The sequence below is a fragment of the Anabrus simplex genome, chromosome 7 (assembly GCF_040414725.1).
Source record: "Anabrus simplex isolate iqAnaSimp1 chromosome 7, ASM4041472v1, whole genome shotgun sequence".
In the NCBI taxonomy this organism is placed as follows: Eukaryota; Metazoa; Arthropoda; class Insecta; order Orthoptera; family Tettigoniidae; genus Anabrus; species Anabrus simplex.
Window position 1 is genome coordinate 122,079,705 of NC_090271.1, and position 19,851 is coordinate 122,099,555.

General features: G+C 39.2%; 1 protein-coding gene across 2 annotated transcripts in view; it reads left to right on the forward strand.

Moving 5' to 3' along the window:
- Nucleotides 1-19,851, forward strand: part of LOC136877344 (saccharopine dehydrogenase-like oxidoreductase) — a 191,276-nt gene that overhangs the window by 144,593 nt on the left and 26,832 nt on the right. For both annotated transcript variants that reach the window (XM_067151304.2, XM_067151305.2), the window contains exon 8: nt 12,515-12,682. In XM_067151304.2, coding sequence (XP_067007405.2) covers nt 12,515-12,682 — 168 coding nt within the window. The remainder of the gene's footprint in view (nt 1-12,514; nt 12,683-19,851) is intronic.

A 19,851-nucleotide genomic window follows, 5' to 3' on the forward strand; every position in this document is an offset into this window, starting at 1 on the left:
CCAAGTCTTCCCAGCCCAAACCCGACAAAATTTTTGTAACGCTACTCTTTTGTCAGAAATCACCCACAACAAATCGTGCTTCTGTCTTTTGAACTTTTCCAATTCTCAAACCAAGTAATCCCAGTGAGGGTCTCATACACAGGAACTGTACTTAAGTTGGGGTCTTATCAGAGACTTATGTGCCCCCCCCCCCCCCCTGCATCCGTACTACAAACCCTAAATACCCTCATAACTATGTAAAGAGAGATCACCTCACTACAATAAAATGAAGTAAAATAAAATAAGAACATACCAGGTACAAAGCCATCCTTCGTTCCAGCATGAACAATAACCAGTCTTCCTCCCTCAGACACAGGTCGACGAATTACTCCTTGAACATCATGTCCAGATTTGTGTGGTTTATTCCAGGAGTATGTGGGTGACCCTGAAAGACAAATGCACAATTGAAACCAAAGACACCTGATGAAGATAAATTATTCCAAGATTTTTTAAATATAAAATGTAATATATAACATATATATTCACCATTCATAAAAATCCAAGTCTCATCCAAGAAAACAACAGGTTTTGGTTTCTCACTGTCCTTATTACGCATGTATTCCCTCAGAAAACAGGATCTCTTAAAACAAATGTCGTCATTTTCTCTAACATACGCATAGGGATCACCTTTACTCCACACAAACCCCATGGCCTTCAAAATTCTTCTTAATGATGTTTCGGAGCCCTTGTACAAATAAGTGTCATAATTTGCTTTCATGTGGTCGAAAACCTTTCTTACAGTTACGACTTCTCCTGTGGGAAGAAAAAAGAGAGTTACAAGGGACTCAAAAGAGCTGTATGACAATACATGCACAAAACATTTCTGGGAGCTTATCTCACCTGCGTGCCAATTTCTATAAATAATGTTGCAATAGATTCCTTATGAAGTCACCTTACCTTTATGTAATTTATCATAAATAAACCTTGCTATCGCTTCCTTAGAAAAACTGTCTATGCCGGTCACTGGATGTTCACGCTTTCGGCGTTTACCTGGTGTAGAAAATTCAACTCCCTTCTTGAAATTTCCTATTACTTTTCGGACTAAACCGAAACTACACTGTAAGAATACACACACAGAAATATATTACATACACATATACCGTAAGTCAACATGAATACACAAAGGTTAAGTCTACGAACCGTATCGAAGTCGACACAAGACATGGTACCGGTATAGGCCTAGGCCTACATGATCAGGTTAGGTTAGGTTAGGTTCAGAATGAAATACTGCTCCTTTTCAACTGATTGTCATTATGCCAGAAACTTATCATAGAAACAAGATAAAAACGAACACTTACCCCAGTTAATAATGAAACTCTTGCCATTAGCTTCGTATCACTACGACTGATACCTTCTTCGTCGTCTTCCTGTTTCAATTGCTCGTAGCAATGTACAAGCATTTCTTGACCTGAGCTTGTAAAGGACGTAACCTTGGTTTCCTTTTCGGAGGAGTTTTTGCAGATTTTTCTTCCTTCTTAGACATCCCAATCGAATTCTGTTCGTATAAGTATGGGACGAAATAGGAACGTAATTAATAAAATGATGTGCTCATCATTTCACACAAACTATGTTATTAAATGCATTATCCGAACATGCCACAATTCTACTTACCTGGTATTAGCCAAATAGATTTACAATCCCACAGAAAAAGAAAATATGCTTTAAATATTCTCGCAAATGTATCGCTAGTGACTTTAGAGGCAATGCGGTGGCAACACACAATTCACGCTAGAACAGTGACTGAACGTTGCCAACGTGCCAGATTAACGGTAACAGTAAGACGTCGTATCGGCAAGTAGGGTCCCTAAACTGTATGGTTACCGACACTGAAAAAGACCCAACAGCAAGAAAAGTCACTATAAATCAATACCTTAATATTACAGGGGAGAAAGGGTAAGGTTGCACCCTTGGTGTACGTCCTTACACGGAGAGGACTATACAAAGTCCTCTCGTCTAATAGATCTTGCTGACTGTTAAATAAAAACACTAAGCCACACACAGGCTTAGTTGTCAATGTGACTTGAGACCGACAAGGTCATCTCCATTCGAGACAACAACTTTTAGTTACAAATGTTATACACGTTTTATTCGTAGTATTGACGGTCTCACTACACTCCTCAGCATAGTGTTTTTATTTCTAAAGGAGATTCCAAACACCAATTTTTATGTCTGTAACAAGTTACATATTGTGGATAATTTCGCTGCTGTAAGAATACTGGAGCTGACGTTGCTATGGTTACGGCAGTTCATTTCTTTATCCGATACCTAGAGCAGGAGTTATTGACCAATGCGCACTGTACTGGAATCAAACCACAGATGTCAAAATCGACCAAAGAACATCAGAAGCGACTACAATCAGAAAAGGTGTTCGTCAGGGTTGTGTGCCTGTCACCTCTGTTATTCAACATTTATTCTGAGGCAATATTTAGGGAGGTGGTGTTCGAGAAAAACAGCGGGATAGTTATAAATGGACAGGCAATTAACAATATCAGGTACGCAGATGATACTGTTGTCATAGCAAATGAATTACCTGTGCTTCAACACATGATAGACAAATTAGTCCAGCGCAGTGAAGAGTTTGGCCTGTTTGTCAACGCTTCCAAAACCAAAGTTGTAGTCTTCTCTAAAAGAAAAATTCCAGCAACCCTGTCAATAAACGGCAGTAAGATTGAACAAGTATCCTCTTTCAAATACTTGGGTACTGTGCTAGATGAGGAATGTGATTCCAAGAGAGAGATAAAATCTAGAATAGAACAGGCCAGGAGGCAATTTTTTAGCATGAAACAGCTGTTTACAAAATCGGATCTAAGTGTGCAATTAAGAATGCGAATGATTTGGTGCTATGTATTCTCCATTTTTCTCTTTGGATGTGAAAGCTGGACCCTTGACCAAAATCTAGAAAAAAGAATTGATGCTTTTGAAATGTATCTATATCACCGCCTACTCCAAATTTCTCGTGTGCTGAAAATTTCAAATGACGAAGTCCTTCATCGCATGAAAAAACAAAAAGAACTATTATTTACTGTTAAAAAAGGAAAAACCCAGTATCTAGGTCACGTTATGAGAGACGAGAAGTACCAGCTAATACAGCTCATCATTGAAGGTAAAATACAGGGGAAAAGGTCTGTTGGCAGGAGGAAGAATTCATGGCTGAAGAACATCCGAAGATGGCACAACTGCACTTCAGAAGATGCTTTCCATGCTGCAACATCATGTCCAGAGCTGGCTATGTGGACCACCAACCTCCGCTAGGAGAAGGCGCCTCAAGAAGAAGAAGAGCAGTAGTGTGGTGCCAATATCTCCATAACGGTTGGTTTTAGGGCCTCAAAACTTGGTTTTCGGGCCCATAGGGCTAACCGAGTTTTGTTCTTTGCGTCAAGAGGTTTAAGTTGAGCTTTGTCTTGTCCTTGTACGACAAAGTCTATTTTTCGCCTACATTAGCCTAGTATTTTTATATCTCCCCCATGCCCTCCCCCTCCTTGAATTGTTTTTAAAATATAATACAGCCCATGTTAGTCATTGGCAATGTAGCTTTCTGTAGGTGAAGTAATTTTTAAAAGCTGTTCAGTCATTTTTGAGTCTATCCGTTACAAACAAATATTTCCTCTTTATAATATTAGTATAGGTGGCAGTGGCATATGCTGGGATCAAGACATGGGCTACCACTAGACTTAGGTTACCCCTTTTCGATGGTTGTTTAGTGAACGTCAAGCCTTCAGCGTTTTCAGCTCCAGCCAATAGCCAACGAAGAAGCCTGTTGTGTTATCAAGGTTCCTTTACAAACTACTGCCCTGGACTCTACTGATACCAATTCTCAATCCCTGATCAGTGGAGATGGTAGCCTAAGATTTAGCAAATGAAAGTCAGGCTTTATGGCTAAATGGATAGGATGCTTGTCTTTGGTCCGATGGCCCCAGTTCAATTTTCATAATTAATCCCCACATGCTGTTAAATTCCCTGGTTTGGGAGACTGGATATTTATGACATCTTTGCCATTTATTTTATCCTCACTAGGTCACCACCAAGCCTGTACAGATGCCATGCACCATTATTATTATTATTATTATTATTATTATTATTATTATTATTATTATTATTATTATTATTATTATTATTGTTGTTGTTGTTATTATTGAAATGAAAAATGAAAATTCACAGCCTGTTTTCAGTCATTTGACCGATTCAGGAATGGAATGAATGAAGCCCCCATCTTGTGGCGAGGATAGGAACGGTGCTGGCTTGCGGACCCTGTCACACTCCTGTGGGGTAATGATAAATGAATGACATATGAAATGAAACTAAAATAATATTATTTCCTAAAATCTGTAGGCAACTAATACATGTAACTTCTTAAAAGTATATAAGTTGATATTTTAAAATACTTTCCAAACCTGGAATGTGGTGATAGTTAAATGTTTTCTACTTGTTTTTTGTGATGCCTATTTGTTCAACTATCTGCACCAACTCCATTGGCAAAAAAGTTTCTAAAAATCAATGATTTTCGGGTCGTCATCAAACACTACTTGCCCTCAGAGCCTGACACAGTTACTTGAAACTCTGGTGAAGAAAAGTAATCTGTCCGCCAAAAAAATAGTGATAAAATAACTTTTGTACTCACCGTGTTTTTCTTCTTTAGTTTATAAGGAGTCTCTGTTTCTCTCTGACATACAATATTTTCGGCACTCCTTAAAATGATCATCACCGAGCTCGATAGCTGCAGTCGCTTAAGTGTGGCCAGTATCCAGTATTCAGGAGATAGTAGGTTCAAACCCCACTGTCGGCAGCCCTGAAAATGGTTTTCCGTGGTTTTCCATTTTCACTCCAGGCAAATGCTGGGGTTGTACCTTAATTAAGGCCACGGCCGCTTCCTTCCCACTCCTAGCCCCTTCCTGTCCCATCGTCGCCATAAGACCTATCTGTGTCGATGCGACGTAAAGCAACTAGCAAAAAAAATATTTAAAAAAATTATCATCTCCATCATCACTTCCCACTCTGGTTAATAACTGAAAGATTCTGTGATCAGAAATAACATCGCTACAAGAGCAAATAGATTGTTGATCCGCCATGTTTTTTTACATCACAGATGAACTCCACAGACATCTACAAAAAGCTCTGTAAGTTACTTCCCAAAGCTATAATCTCTGATCAATTAGTTCTACAAAATGCCCAACAGATGGCAGAACATGGCAGAGATCAAATTCGCACTCGAAAGTGAACCGGGAAACTCAAAAAAATTAAAATTCTCGTGGACCGTCTATAGACGGGCGTAGCACTGGTGGACCGACCGAATCAGCCCGTTTATAGGCGGGCGTAGCACTCATCGGGTTAAAATGGTGTGAAGGAATTTTGATACCTCTTCCCAAGTCAGGTAAAGATACAAAACTTCTTGATAGATATAGGCGAATATGTCTTACAAATGGTCTTTGTAAGCTATTTGAAAGGATGGTTAACTAGCGTCTTGCATGGGCCATGGAAAAGGGAGCTCTCGACTAACAAGTATGGTTTTCACTCTCATCATTCTGCCACCAATCTTCTGATCAGACTGGAGACCGCCATTCAGGAGGCCTTTCTTCAGAAGGAACACCTAGTCGCCATGTTTTTTGACTTGGTGATATGAGATGCTCTCCACACTACACCAGTGGGGATTTCGGAGAAATCTGCCAACATTTATTGAGAAATTCATGTCCTCCAGCTCTTTTGAGTCCAAGTAGGGAATGCATTTTCTCGATGTTACGTTCAAGAAAATGCAAGTACTACAGGGATCTGTACTGAGTGTCGCACTGTTTGCAATCGTCATCAATGGCATAGTTGCTGCTTCTGGGCCTGCCGTCATTCCATCACTGTATGTGGACAATTTGCCTCTATGTTACAGTTCTGGGTGGATGGCGTTTGCTGAGAGAGAGAGAGCTACAGCAAGCTATTAACCATGTCGACAGCTAGGCCCTGAAACGTGGTTTTCGATTTACAGTGGCGAAAACCTCAGTTGTACACTTCTGTTGATGTCTGCTTGTGCATCCTGAGCCAGAGCTCCGCGTGTGAAACAGTGTCTTACCAGTGGTAGACACCTGCAGTTTTCTGGGTCTCCATTTTGATAAGAGACTAACGTGGCAGCCGCATATCCACCAGCTGAAGGTTGCCTGAATGAAGAAACTTAACATGACGAAGTTTTAGTACTTAATACCACCAGAGGTTCTGAGACCGTCCAAATGCCACATGGCTGGTTGGGTTTTGAATAGATAGCTTGTGTCGTGAGTTAGGTGTGGCTACCGGTGGTTGTCTTGAGCGGACTTCTAGCGAGGTACCTCCATGGTTAGTTCCGCGACCAGATATATGGCTAGATCTACTCCGAGGACCCAAGGTTAATACGGATGTTTCTATTCATCTGAGGCATTTCCAGGACTTCATTCACCAGTATCCATGTCCTCATGAAAAAATGTATACATTACTCTATTCTAAGATCGACCTCAACTCTTACCTTCAAGATATAACACGCTATGTCATTACGCTCCTCAGCTGTTTCAATTTTGCACTTTTTGGTATTTTTTCTCCTCACAATTGTTTTTTCTATGTCATATGTTTCAATAACTTCAAGAATCTAACGTACGAATTTCTTTAAATTGGATATATTTCTTTTGACAAAAAATATACAAGTATATTGTACTATTTCACTCATATCAGCATTTAAAGGCTTGATACTTGAACTTTTAAAATTTTTTCATCAGATTTCCACAAACTTTTGGAAGCACAGTGCCGATCAGCACATATGTTTTGCTACTCTTCAAGAACTTCCTCCGTACTACATTTACGCATTTGATCTACGACTTCTTCAAGTATTTTAGAGCTATCGACATGCAGTACTGACCCCTAAAATTATACAGTGCCTCATGAACTGCAACTGAAAAATATGTATTTGATTCTAGACTTCTTCATAACATTGAAATTTCAACACACTGTACTTCATAAACAGCATCTGACAGAATTATTTAATCTTCACATTTTGTTTACCTGTGCATCATCTTTTATACTTATTTGTGATTGGCTGAAATTTCAACACACAGTGTTCCCTAAAGTGTTTTAGTGCTTCACAAACAGCAACTGATCGAATTATTTAAACGTCACATTTTATTTACCTGTGCATTGTCTTTTATACTTATTTGTGATCGGCTGATGATGACTCAAGAATACTGGTCAAAACTGGTACCATTTATAATTTATTAGAAATGTAAACCTTACATTTCTTATTTTAATAGTATTGAACGGTTGAACCATCATGTATCTTCTTTCAACTTAATAGCGAACTCACTTCAATTCTTATCTCTTAAATATTTATACTGTAACTATTTTTGATGAATTTATACAAGTTATAATGGCATCCACTGATCAGATACTTTTGTGGTTCAGTGAAACGGAGGAGGAAGTGGACTTGAATAATGAAAGTGATGGTAATGAAACAGATTATGTTTACGAAAGTGATCATAACTCTGAAACAGAAGTGTCCGCATGTTCTGAAGAAGATAAGGCAATTTTGTTGGTTGAAGGCCACATTCCATTCGTTCTAGGAAGGAATGGAATTACCAAGTGGGGCCTCCATACACCCGCTACAAATATTTGAACATGGAGACATAATTTGGTGTCACATTTACCTGGAGTGAAAAGGAAAGCCCAATGTATCAAAACACCTTTTTGAATCATGGCAATTGTTTTCTTCCTACAGAAAATGTGCAGAATATTGTCACATACATGAATGCATATTTAGCTAAAATGAGGGTAAATTATGCTAGACCTAGGGATGTTCCGGATACAAATATTGATGAAATTAGGGCTTTGATAGACTTACTGTATATGGCTGGCGTGTTGAAATAGTCACATGTCAACCTGAACGATCTCTGGGTAAATGATTCAACTGCTCCATTATTCTTTTGCATTGTGATGTCCAATAGTGTTGGCTACTGAATGTATGATTCAAAGCAGTGTATCGATTCATTCAAGTGTCCGAGTGAATCGATTCACAGGAACGGCGAGCTCACGGCACATGATTCAGCTTACTCCCAGCGGACAGTGCTGAGTGGCGCACTCACTGGACGTTGACGGGGAGCCGAGCTTCCGCTGCAGCGAGACATACAGTGAATCATGGCACATCGAAAGAATCGTGAACGAGCGCGGCTCAGTGAGACACATGATACACACGGCTCCTTATCAGCTCACTGGACACGCGGAGAGCCGAGCTTCCTCTGCAGCGAGACATACAGTGAATCATGGCACATCGAAAGAATCGTGAACGAGCGCGGCTCAGTGAGACACATGATACACACGGCTCCTTGTCGGCTCACTGGACACGCGGAGAGCCGAGCTTCCGCTGCAGCGAGACATACAGTGAGCCATGGCACAACGAAAGAATCGTGAACGAGCGCGGCTCAGTGAGACACAAGATACACACGGCTCCTTATCGGCTCACTGCAGCGAAACATACAGTGAGCCATGCTACACTGAAAGAATCGTATGCTATAATGGACTCTCGAGCTCAGCTCATTTGAAAATAATACCCATTTGCACTCACTGTCCTCTTCTTACAGGGAAGTTTAAATAATAGATGGATTTACTTGCAGTGTTATAAAGGTAGTCACAACATAATTCTGAAGTAGCTAGTAAGTAGGTAGGCTATTAGGTTATACCATTTATTAGTTTAATGAATCTTAGTATTATAACTTAGTTGACATTTGACAATTATACTCGACTCTAGCCTGCCCTATGACTGAGTCATGCTCATGACCACTCAAAAGTACCTGTTTTATATTGGGAAGAACGGCTCAGTATTCTCTCAGTTCATATGTCACATCGTTGCACAAGACTTCAATCATATGTGGACAGGCGCAATAACAGTATGTTGAATCAGAAAACCAGCGGGCTACTGTACATCTCGGGTAGCCTATACAAAATATGACTATTAAAAAAATCCTCAGCTGATAGAAAAATACCGCGGTTAATATCGCATGGCTATGCGCTTGCATTCGGGGGATGGTGGGTTCGAATCCCACCGTCGGCAGTTGTTAAGATGGTTTTTCCGTAGTTTCCCCATTTTCACACCAGGAAATGCTGGGACTGTACCTTAATTCAGGTCATGGCTGCTACCTTCCTAATCCTAACCTTTCCCACCCTGCATCACCGGACACCTTCGATGTATTAGAGTAACTAGCATTTTTTCTAAGAAAGGAGTTCATAGTATGAAGACCAGATGGCAGCTGCGAGCACTGAATGCTGTTGCTGCTGTCTTACCAGCACATACTACACAGATGCAGTAGGAGCGGTGACCAATGAGCCGTGAATCGGATCACTGTATCGATTCAGTAACGTGAACGGAATCAGATGAATCGATTCAATAAAATGAATCGAATGTCCCATCACTAATGTCCAAGAACCGGTTTTGCACACTGCTTCATGCTCTGCGATTCAACAGTATCTATGATAGAGAAGAAAGAAAAAGAACTCACAAACTAGCTCCCATCCGGAAGTTGTTCGATGATTTTGTCTTCCGCTGTTTAGATGTGTACCAAGCTGGTGAATATTGCACTGCAAATGAGATGTTGGAGGGCTTTCGAGGGCGATGTAGCTTCCGGCAATTTATGCTTAGAAAACCTAATAAATATGGAATTAAGATCACAGAGATATCTCTGTGATCTCAATCTCTGTGATCTCAGTGCAATACGGAAACAATAATTAAACTTATGTCTTTGAATGGAATTAAGACATTAAGATGTTTGCTTTGATGGATTCTAGGGTATTCTATACCCTGAAACTGGAAATTTATACAGGACAGCAACCTGATGGCCCATATAAAATGGATAATAGCACAAGGAGCATGGTGAAACGACTAATTGAGCCAATTGCCAATGCAGGGCATAATATGACAAACAATTGGTTTACCTCTGTGCCGTTAGCCATCAATCTTTTGGAAAATCACAGTCCAACGATTGCCGGCACACTTACGAAATATAAACGTGAGATTTCCTCTTCCTTTCTTGACGTCGGAGGGAGACCAGTTTACAGCAGCATGTTTGGGTATGGGGAAAAGTGTCTCTTGGTGTCGTATGTTTCAAAAAATATATATATATTCTCATGCGTTCTACAATGCACAATAATGACAAAATTGATCCAGATACTGGAGTTGTGGAGAAATCAGAGGTGATACCTTTTTGCAACCTTACTAAAGGCGCAGTTGAGGTTATCGATGAAATGGAGTCTATATTCAGTAGCTCGAGTAAGTTTTAGGTAGCCCCTCACTATTTTCTTTTCACTGTTGAATATTGCTGCTATAAATAGCCAAATAATTTATTGCAGCAACACAGATCATACTGAGTCACAGTGCAAGTATCTGAAATGTTTGAGCAGAGAGATAGTAAAATCACACTTGGTTACATGATCATCAGTTGTAAATCTGGATACAATTTTGAAAATGCAGATAAGAAGAGAAGCTGGTTTGCCTGAAGTGGAACAGCAGCATCAGCAAGGTCCTCTTGGGGTGGAACGTCAAAAGTGCATGTACTGTCCACGCAAGAAGAACAGAAAAATGACCGCTCGATGTGTGCAGTGTGCTGTGGCCATTTGCAAAGAACATACTGTAATAATGTGCAAACAGTGTTCCAAAAATAATGTTGAAATCAACGAAAGTGATGAGTGAGTGTAGTTCGAATGTAAAATGTGAGATGATGACTGACTGTGTAAAATATTTGTTTCCTGTTATGTTGGTTTATGTTTGAATAATTTATTTTGTACTAGAATAATCCTCTTACCTCAAATTTGTTTAATTTAATTATTAGGGTTCCTAAATAAATAACTGTTTGTTTAAATTTAAGTATTCGTGTTCCTAATAACAAATAACCTTCTCATTTTGATGTATTAAAAATACCTCCATCTTTATATGGGTACATTTTAACCTTTAAATGAAGGTGAGCGCTGCGCTCACTAGCGAGTAACGGCGCATGAAAAGACTTAGCAAGTAATGCCGGATTAAGAACACAATTGGAAAATTCTAAATTCCCATGGAGGGAATTAGAAAATTTTCACTAATAGAGCATGTCACAATTGTCGACAATTTTGCACTTATCAGATCAAAAATTAGATGTATGGCTTTTCAGGCGTTTGCTCTATTAACCAGCATTTCTTCTTAGGTCTGACACTAGACTCTTCAGAGTGGGATGTGTCAGACCCTACCCACTGATGCTGGGGTGTATGCAGGTGAACTTATCAGAAGCCTTTTATGAGGCACATTCTGATAACTGCATACGGGAGATAAAACTCCACAATGGAATCAATGCCCGCCTAGCAATTCCAAATGGAAATTCTAAGTTCCCATGGAGGGAATTAGATATTTTTTCACCAATAGAGCATATCAAAAATTAGGGCGTCTTTCAGTTATAGTATGACCCTGCTTTGAAAACAATGTCCTTTTTCTGTGTAAAACTAAGACCTTACATTGCAGAGTTCTTTTAGTAACCTGAATTGCGGTTCAGAATATGAAGCACCTATTAACGAGTGTCGGCTCATCTTCAGGGCAGTGTCACACGGAATGTTTCTATTGAGGCAAGAAGATAAAAGCACAGTCACTTTTTCGAAGCATCAATGTAGCCGACATATGGAACAACTGTTGTTTCTGTTCACGCAACACAACACGCAAAGCAATCTTACTACATCGAAACATTGAAGCGCTGATGTGTCAAGGCATTGAGACATCTGATTGCGCTGGCCTAGTGTTTCGAAGCATACACACACTAGCCAACTCTAATGGCCACCAGGTAGGCTACCTAGACAGTATCCCTGCTAATTTAATATGGTTATCTCCTCCCTTAGTTCACTGTGTCAGGGCCATGTTTAAAAGGAAGCCAGTGTCTAATTGATGAGTCTGCTACTTCACTGGGATAAAATGAAGCCTGTACACTATCAGCTCTTTAAAACTTTCTTTGGCATTAACACCTGCCTTAAATAGTCTATGAACTGATGACTCGAAACTATACTGCCACTTATATCAATGAAACCTTTATGTAGCATTGGATCTCGTATTTTCAACAATTAAAGACATGATATCATGATGCCTTAATGTACTTATTTCTTTAAAAAATTATGTAGAACATAATTTCTGCTCATTCAATTTTCTCTAAATTACCCTTCAGCGTAAACTAAAAGTTAATCTTTGTTATTAACTGTTGGTCACCCTTGAACCAGCACTTTTGCTGTTCGACAAGCAATCCTGTTTGCCTCCTAGCCTCAACTAGAAGTATTCATGAAACTCTCTTTGAAAACTAATAAGGAAGTTGATATTAAACTTATCTCAAATAGGGATGCTCTTAGGTGTAGTTTCTCAAGAAGTAATTAATTTGCCTAGTAATCAGATGATTTATAAGTATAATGTTCAGTAAATATGGTACTAAGTACAAGTAATCAAAGTTTGAAATAGTTCTAATGAAATATATTTCTTCCACAGTATCCTAGGTTCTTCTCTTGTGGTTTTATCAGTCATGAAGGTCCATCTGAAGAAACAATGAAAAAGACTCGCTTCAACTTGACCATTGTTGGTGAAGGTTGGAAAGAAAAACAAGCAGAACCTACTGACAATCATGCAGATCCTCCCAATAAAATGATGATTGTTAGGGTGAGTATTTTACTTTGTCTTAAATCAAATGCAGAGGATTAATTGTTTATAATTTCAGATTATATTTAGAAAATAAGCTTTAGTGTATGAAATAGTTATCCATTTTTTTAATAGGTAGGTTATTATGAGTGGGAGATATCATTAATTAGTTACAGGTTGTGATATTGAGATACTGGTAGATGTACCAAAGTCTGAAGTCCAATGTATGTTATGTTTATCTTGTGTTATTTGCTTTCTTTCATGCATAGGTCATTTCATAAGCTTTGGCAATGGTCACAGTAGCACCTAGAAAACTGAAATTTCAGATAATCCAAATAGAATCTGTGATAGAGGAAAAAGAAATTAAAATCCCACTTGCAATCTAGAGGAAGTATTTAATCATAGTACTGTACGTACAATGTTTACTGTTTTAAAGCTAGCATTTAGCAGAATGGAACTTTCATTGCATTAACAAACATCATTACTATATTTTTCTGTACATTTGATAATGCATTATATAATACGCTGTTCAACAATATTTTCCTCCTCTGTAACTTTCACATTTATATGAAAAAACAGTAACTTTCACTTAACTAGAGAAATCTGTAATCTTTCTCTGGCATAAGAAACTAAACCTGCTAGATGATGCAATATTCCACCAGCTCGCATTATGAGTGGGAGATATCATTAATGAGAGTATTAATTAATTAGATGTTATGATATTGAGATACTGGTAGATTTACCAGCAGCATGCTGTTCCACTTAGTATAAAGTCTGAATGTAACACAAGGTCCTTCAGGGTGTCTTATATTTCACTATCTGTATTATGTTCAGAATTTTCATCAGGTTGATCCAGGACCATAGAGACATCTTCGTCAGTGAAGTCTGTATGACCATTGCTATCCACTTTTGAAAGCAATTTTCCCCAGCATCTCATTTCTTGAACAAGTTGTAGGAGGTTATCATTGTTCTGTGTTTGAACGGGTGGACTTTCTTCAAACATGAGATTTGGCCGCAGTTTCTTTGATTTTTTTAAAGTAAATGTTTATTGCAATCGAAGGGCTTATTTCCAATGTGACACAATTCCATTTGTTTCGGATTTCAAGCTGAACGTACAGATGTATTCCCAAAATAGTACTTTATCATGTGGAAATGTATTTCCGAAGTGGAGTATATCGTGGTTAAAATGGCATCCAAAAGTTGTATTTATTTCCAAAGTGACTCGACTCCTCGCTGTTTTGATTTCCAAAGTGCCGTAACTCCACATGACCGATAGCCTGGCTCGTGCATATTACATGACCGTTTATCAGTTGTGGTGGGACTCTGCTCTTTTGCTCATGGTTTTGTTCTTTCTCAGCTTTGTGCAAACACACCCTGGCGAAAAGAGGTAAGAAATGATAGTTTCTTGAAGTGGAACAAGTACCACTGGGCAATGTATTGAAAGAAGACGAAGTCAGTGATGTTAAGAGCCTCCTCGATAAAGTAAGTGTACGTGAAGGACATCTTGTCATGGAATTTTATGATAGATTGCTTTCTTCTACTTCAGCTGCTGAATATTGAAACCCACAAAGAAAAATATAGCGTCCTTCAACTAGTTTTCTTTTTTAATTTTACTGTGTGAGTTGAACATTTGATGTGTATGGACCAATAGGTCCTTCCAAACATTTTTTCCCAAAAATGTGTGTGTTTTTGGTTATACAAGATATAACTTGAGACAATCAACATTGTTTCCAGTGATATGTTAGGTTTTGCTAAATTAAATTTGTTTTTTTGCATTGTAGGCATTTTTATTTTCTAATCATATTATAGGCACTTCGAAATTCTTAAATTATGAATAAATACACCCTTTGTGAAGTATTTGATGAAATATGAGGGCAGATCGGAAAGTAACGCACAATCTTTTTTTTTTCTCCCCTGGTATTGCAACTGGAATATTGAAATTGCACGATGATATACAGTAGCTTGAAGTTTGAACTACAGAAGGTATTTTGTTTTCATGTGCAGCTCTAGCGAGAGAAGCCTGAACTGTGAAACAAACATGGTGCATATGTTAGTGTCATTCACTTGTGAAGAGCAGCGAGGTGTAGTTTGATAGTTGTGGGCCAAAGGGCATACGCCGAGTGAAATTCACAGGGACATGTGTGGCATGTATGGGGGTGACTGGACCGTAGCAATGTCTCCAGGTGGTGTGCATTCTTCCAAGAGGGCTGTGTGAACCTTAGTGATTCGCCACGCTCCAGGCAGCCAGTAACAGCTTCAGCTCCACAGAATGTCCGCCCCATTGAGGCAGCAATTTTGAACGACTGACGTATGTACCTGCGAACCTTATCGCAGACGTTCAACATTTCCTATGTTGTGGTGTACGACATTGTTCATGACACATTGAAATTCTGTAAAGTTAGTGCTCACTGGGTGCCTAAGAACCTGACAGACAACCACAAGGGCTAGCGAATGATGACAAGCATGGATCACTTAATGTGTTCGCCGCAGAGGAGCATGACTTTCTGAAAGGAATCGTCACTGGTGAGGAGTCATGGGCATACCACTACACGTCCAAAACCAAGCAGGTCTCTATCAAGTGGAAACATGCTGGTTCCCCAGTACGAAAAAAATTCAAAGTGACTCAGTCTGCTAGGAAAGTGCTTGTGACAGTGTTCTGGAACATGTTCGGTGTGTTATTGGTAGACTTTGCTGAACACGGGACCACTGTGAATGCTGCAGCCTACATAAAAACTTTGGTTAAATTGCGGCGTGCCCTTCGTGACAAACGCTGCAACATAAATGCTGATGGTGTCAGACTTCTTCATGACAATGCCCGTTCCCATGTTGCTGCTCCTGTTCGTGAAAAACTTGCCAAATTTGGGTGGAAGGTGAATATACGAACAGGGCATCTGGTACCACGATGGGAGAAATGTTGAGAAACTTGGTGACTATGTAGAAAAGTAGGTCAAAGATACAAGTTCATTTGTGATTTGTTTGGTTTTGGTACATATTAAACTTGTTGCGAAAAAAAAAAAAATTGTGCGTTACTTTCCAACCTGCCCTCGTATATCATTAAGCATTATATTTGGAAATTTGAACACCTACAAGGTAACCTAGCTTACACTGTTCTACATAATTCACATTCCAAGCCCCTCTTTTAGTTCCAAAGTGATGTGATGGTATTCTTTACACTAAAATTTTAGCCACCACGACAAGTAGATTTTGTTTGAAGTTTTATCTATATCATGTCAGAAGTGTACGTAAGTTTTAAATTAAATATGAGGAAATTCTTTGAAGTGATGTGGCTGCATAGAATAAATGAAGTCTCTATGTTATTAGGATATCCGTTCATTAAAATAGCATTTTGTGAAAAAAGTCACTTCTTGGAGCTACATCACTTTGGAAATAAGCCCTTTTATTGTCCCAAGCCTCAGCTACCCAGAAGATGACATCCTTTATGGTTATTTTTTTCAATTTTTTCTAAAATGGAATTGTCACTCCTTCAGTTAGAGTTCATAGAAGCATTTTCCAGCAGTTGAATTTCATGTTTTGTAATGCACCATGATCCAAAAGTTGCAAGATTGAGGTTTCATTTGGTGGCAAAAAGATTGCTTTTATATCTCCATTCTCTTGCTGTATATCTGAAGGATTAGATGTACTGGATACTGGCCGCACTTAAGCGACTGCAGCTATCGAGTTCGGTGGGGGGAACAAATTGTTTTTCAAACCAGTCTAACGTGGATGCATGGCAACTGAGTACTGGGTGCACAGTGGACATCCAGTGTTTGCCAGTGCAGATGTATATGCAGCTATTTCTGAAAAGTACGTACATATTGAGGTCTTGCTCACTTTCATACATTTTAATCCTCTTGACAGGCTATTTTTCACTCAGTTTGGATTTTTAAATTAAATATATACTAGTTTTGAACGTAAGTAATTCATTTCACATATTTGACTTCATATTTTCTACTTAATATGCCGGGCTGAGTGACTCAGATGGTTAAGGCGCTGGCCTTCCGACCCCAACTTAGCAGGTTCGATCCTGTCTCAGTCTGGTTGTATTTGAAGGTACTTAAATACGTTAGCCTCGTGTCTGTAGATTTACTGTCACATTAAAGAACTCCTGCTGGACTAAATTCCGGCGCCTCAGTGTCTCCGAAAACTGTAAAAGTAGTTAGTAGGATGTAAAGCCAATAACATTAATTATACTTTGGTAGAAACTGTAATACAGTTGATAGATCCCTTACCATTGAAGTAGTGAATTAAATTAATTTTTTTTTAAACTAATAGGATATGGCTGATATTTAGTTTATTTGGTTTTTAGGCCATTCAGAATTGTTTGTACAAGAAATACTTGTACGTAATATTATCACTGTCATCAATATCTGATCCTGAATCACCATATAACAACACTTCCAGTAAATCACTGTCATTTAATGTATGTTCACATGCAGCCGTAGTAAGTTTATTTTGTAGTAAAAATGATGAAAACCAGCTAGCGTGCACTATGCAGGTTTGTTCTCCACAATAAATGACATAGCCTGAACAATATATGGCCTTCGACCTCAGTGTGTTAACAGAAGACTGACATCGGACTGCAGAAATTATCCACACCTACAGGGTTTAAACTGGGTGCCACATCAGTTAAGAGGTGCAAAAGTGGACACAACACACAACCTGCCCTATCCAGCTGGAATGATTTAGTTGCATTAATGCAATTGATCTTTGTAATTCGGCGTTATGCTGTTGCAGATCCTGAATAAATAAATAAATAAAATAAAAAACCTGGGCATGAGTCTTCAAATCAGAACTGAAAGATCAGTCTGCTGATTGACGTCGTCCAGCATCACCATGACAACACAACATGAAGCTCATATCTTTAAACTCTAAAACACAACTTGTGACAGATTCCATCTTGTACAAAGCTCATGCTCATTTTGGTGTATGACAGCCAAGGAATTCTTGAGTGATATCCTATTTGTGTAAGTAAGGCAACCCATCAGTGCTCTGTACTCCCGCTCATTTCTACAGGGCCATCTGCGTCATACACTTCAGCAGAAATGTCCGGCAGTGCTGGATAACACCATACTCTTGTATGATGATGCTACTGCCCTCCCTCCCTGTGGCTCTCTGTGCTAGAGGTTATATCAATAAACATGATACTGTGGCAACCATGTAAATGTAATTCAGTAGCTTCTTCTCTAGCTACATTATTAAAGCATTGTGTTAGGAGATGCTGTATCTACAGTTGCCTTATGAATTTGTCCTGCATGTCTATCATGCCCACTGGAGAGACAAATGTGCTCCTTTTCAAACAGTGTCAGGTGCCTTATTTGTTAAGCGCGCAACTGAATGTAAGCATTTTCTGCAGGAGGTTTAGTGATAATGTCCTCCACTTCTGTTGCATATCTACAGCCTATCTTCGACATAACATATGCGTATTTGGTGGAATCTTGTGTAATACTGGATGCACTGGACTACGCTTCCGCCTGTGCAAACCAAAGTGTCTGGCTAAAATACGGACAGCTTCACACTACTTCTTTACCAGTACTGACTGCGCTTTGCTGACCTGAGGTAGTAATGGTGGTGTTGATGATTGTTGTTAGAGTTGGTGGTGCATCTGTAGAAATTGGTTCTGCCACGGAAGTTGTTCCTAGAGTTCTTCCATTGTGAAATGTGGTTATTTTTGTTTTGTTTTCCCTTATTTTTTAATTAAAAAGTAACACTTCATCCACTTTCTCAACATACCATACAACTGGGCGAGTTGGCCGTGCGGTTAGGGGCGCACAGCTGTGAGCTTGCATCCAGGAGATAGTGGGTTTGAACCCCACTGTTCGCAGCCCTGAAGGTGGTTTTCTGTGGTTTCCCATTTTCACACCAGGCAAATGCCATAGCCGCTTACTTCCCACTCCTAGGCCTTTCCTATCCTATCGTCGCCATAAGACCTATCTGTGTCGGTGCAACGTAAAGCAAATTAGAAAAAAAAAAAAGAAACGTACCATGTAAAACACATTAATTCAACTCACTCGCTGTATAAGCACTTTATAATAAATTTCCAATCAGGTTGTGGTCACCAGTGTGGAAATTACAGCAGTGAATCCAGTTAATTATAACTGGAAAAGCTCATTGCTATAATGCCAGAATACGACTGCTGAATTACATTTATACAGGTGCCATAGTACCATGTTTATCTGTATAACCTCTTGCAAAGAGATATTAGCTTTTTAGTCCATATCAGCTGGAGAATGCTGCTCCCTGTCTTCTCCCCATCAAAAAATATAGTTCTGTAACAGGTGGGGGCCTCATGAGGAAAGCAGTAACATGTGGTTACATAGATTCCTTTTAAACTTTGTATTATTTGGGTTATGGTTTAATCAAATATGGGGAACTTAATAATATTGTATCCTTCCTTACAAAAACTTGTTTTGTGGAATTATCTTATGTGCTCACCAAAGTAGTCAGTTGGGTTGAAGATTGTAAATTTAAATAATTTTCATTTAATCTAAATATTTGCTTGTCTGGCATGCTCCATCTGCAGTGCATGCATCTAACCACAGCATTTACTAGCTTTTATTCATTTCTTAGCTGTTGCACATACAGTACTCACATCAGTGTACCTACTACCAATGAACTGTTGCCAATTGCACATCTGTGGAATCATAGTTGTGGTTGGGGTGGTATTCACCATTGTTGTCCGGCTCCATAGCTACATGGTTAAGAGTGCTGGCCTTTGGTCACAGGGGTCCCGGGTTCGATTCCCGGTGGGGTCGGGAATTTTAACCATAATTGGTTAATTCCTCTGACATGGGGACTGGGTGTATGTGTTGTCTTCCTCATCATTTCATCCTCATCACAACGTGCAGATCGCCTACAGACGTCAAATTGAAAGACCTGCATTTAGCGATGTGAACTTGTTCTCGGACACTCCTGGCACTAAAAGCTATACGCCATTTCATTTTTCACCATTGTTATCTGTACATCTTTTCTTTATACGTCTCTGCATGTCAGGGGTGTTTAGCAGAGCCTCTCAACACGGGGGCTCTGTTTCTTGTCAGCCATTGGCCCACATTGTTTGGATTTTTTTAGTGTGCAGTGGTTGGTTACAAACCACTGAAAAAATGAAACATGAAATATGAAAACATTATCTTAGTAACTAAGGGTAGCAATAACACACAGATAACATTACTTAGATAACTTTTTCATGAAAA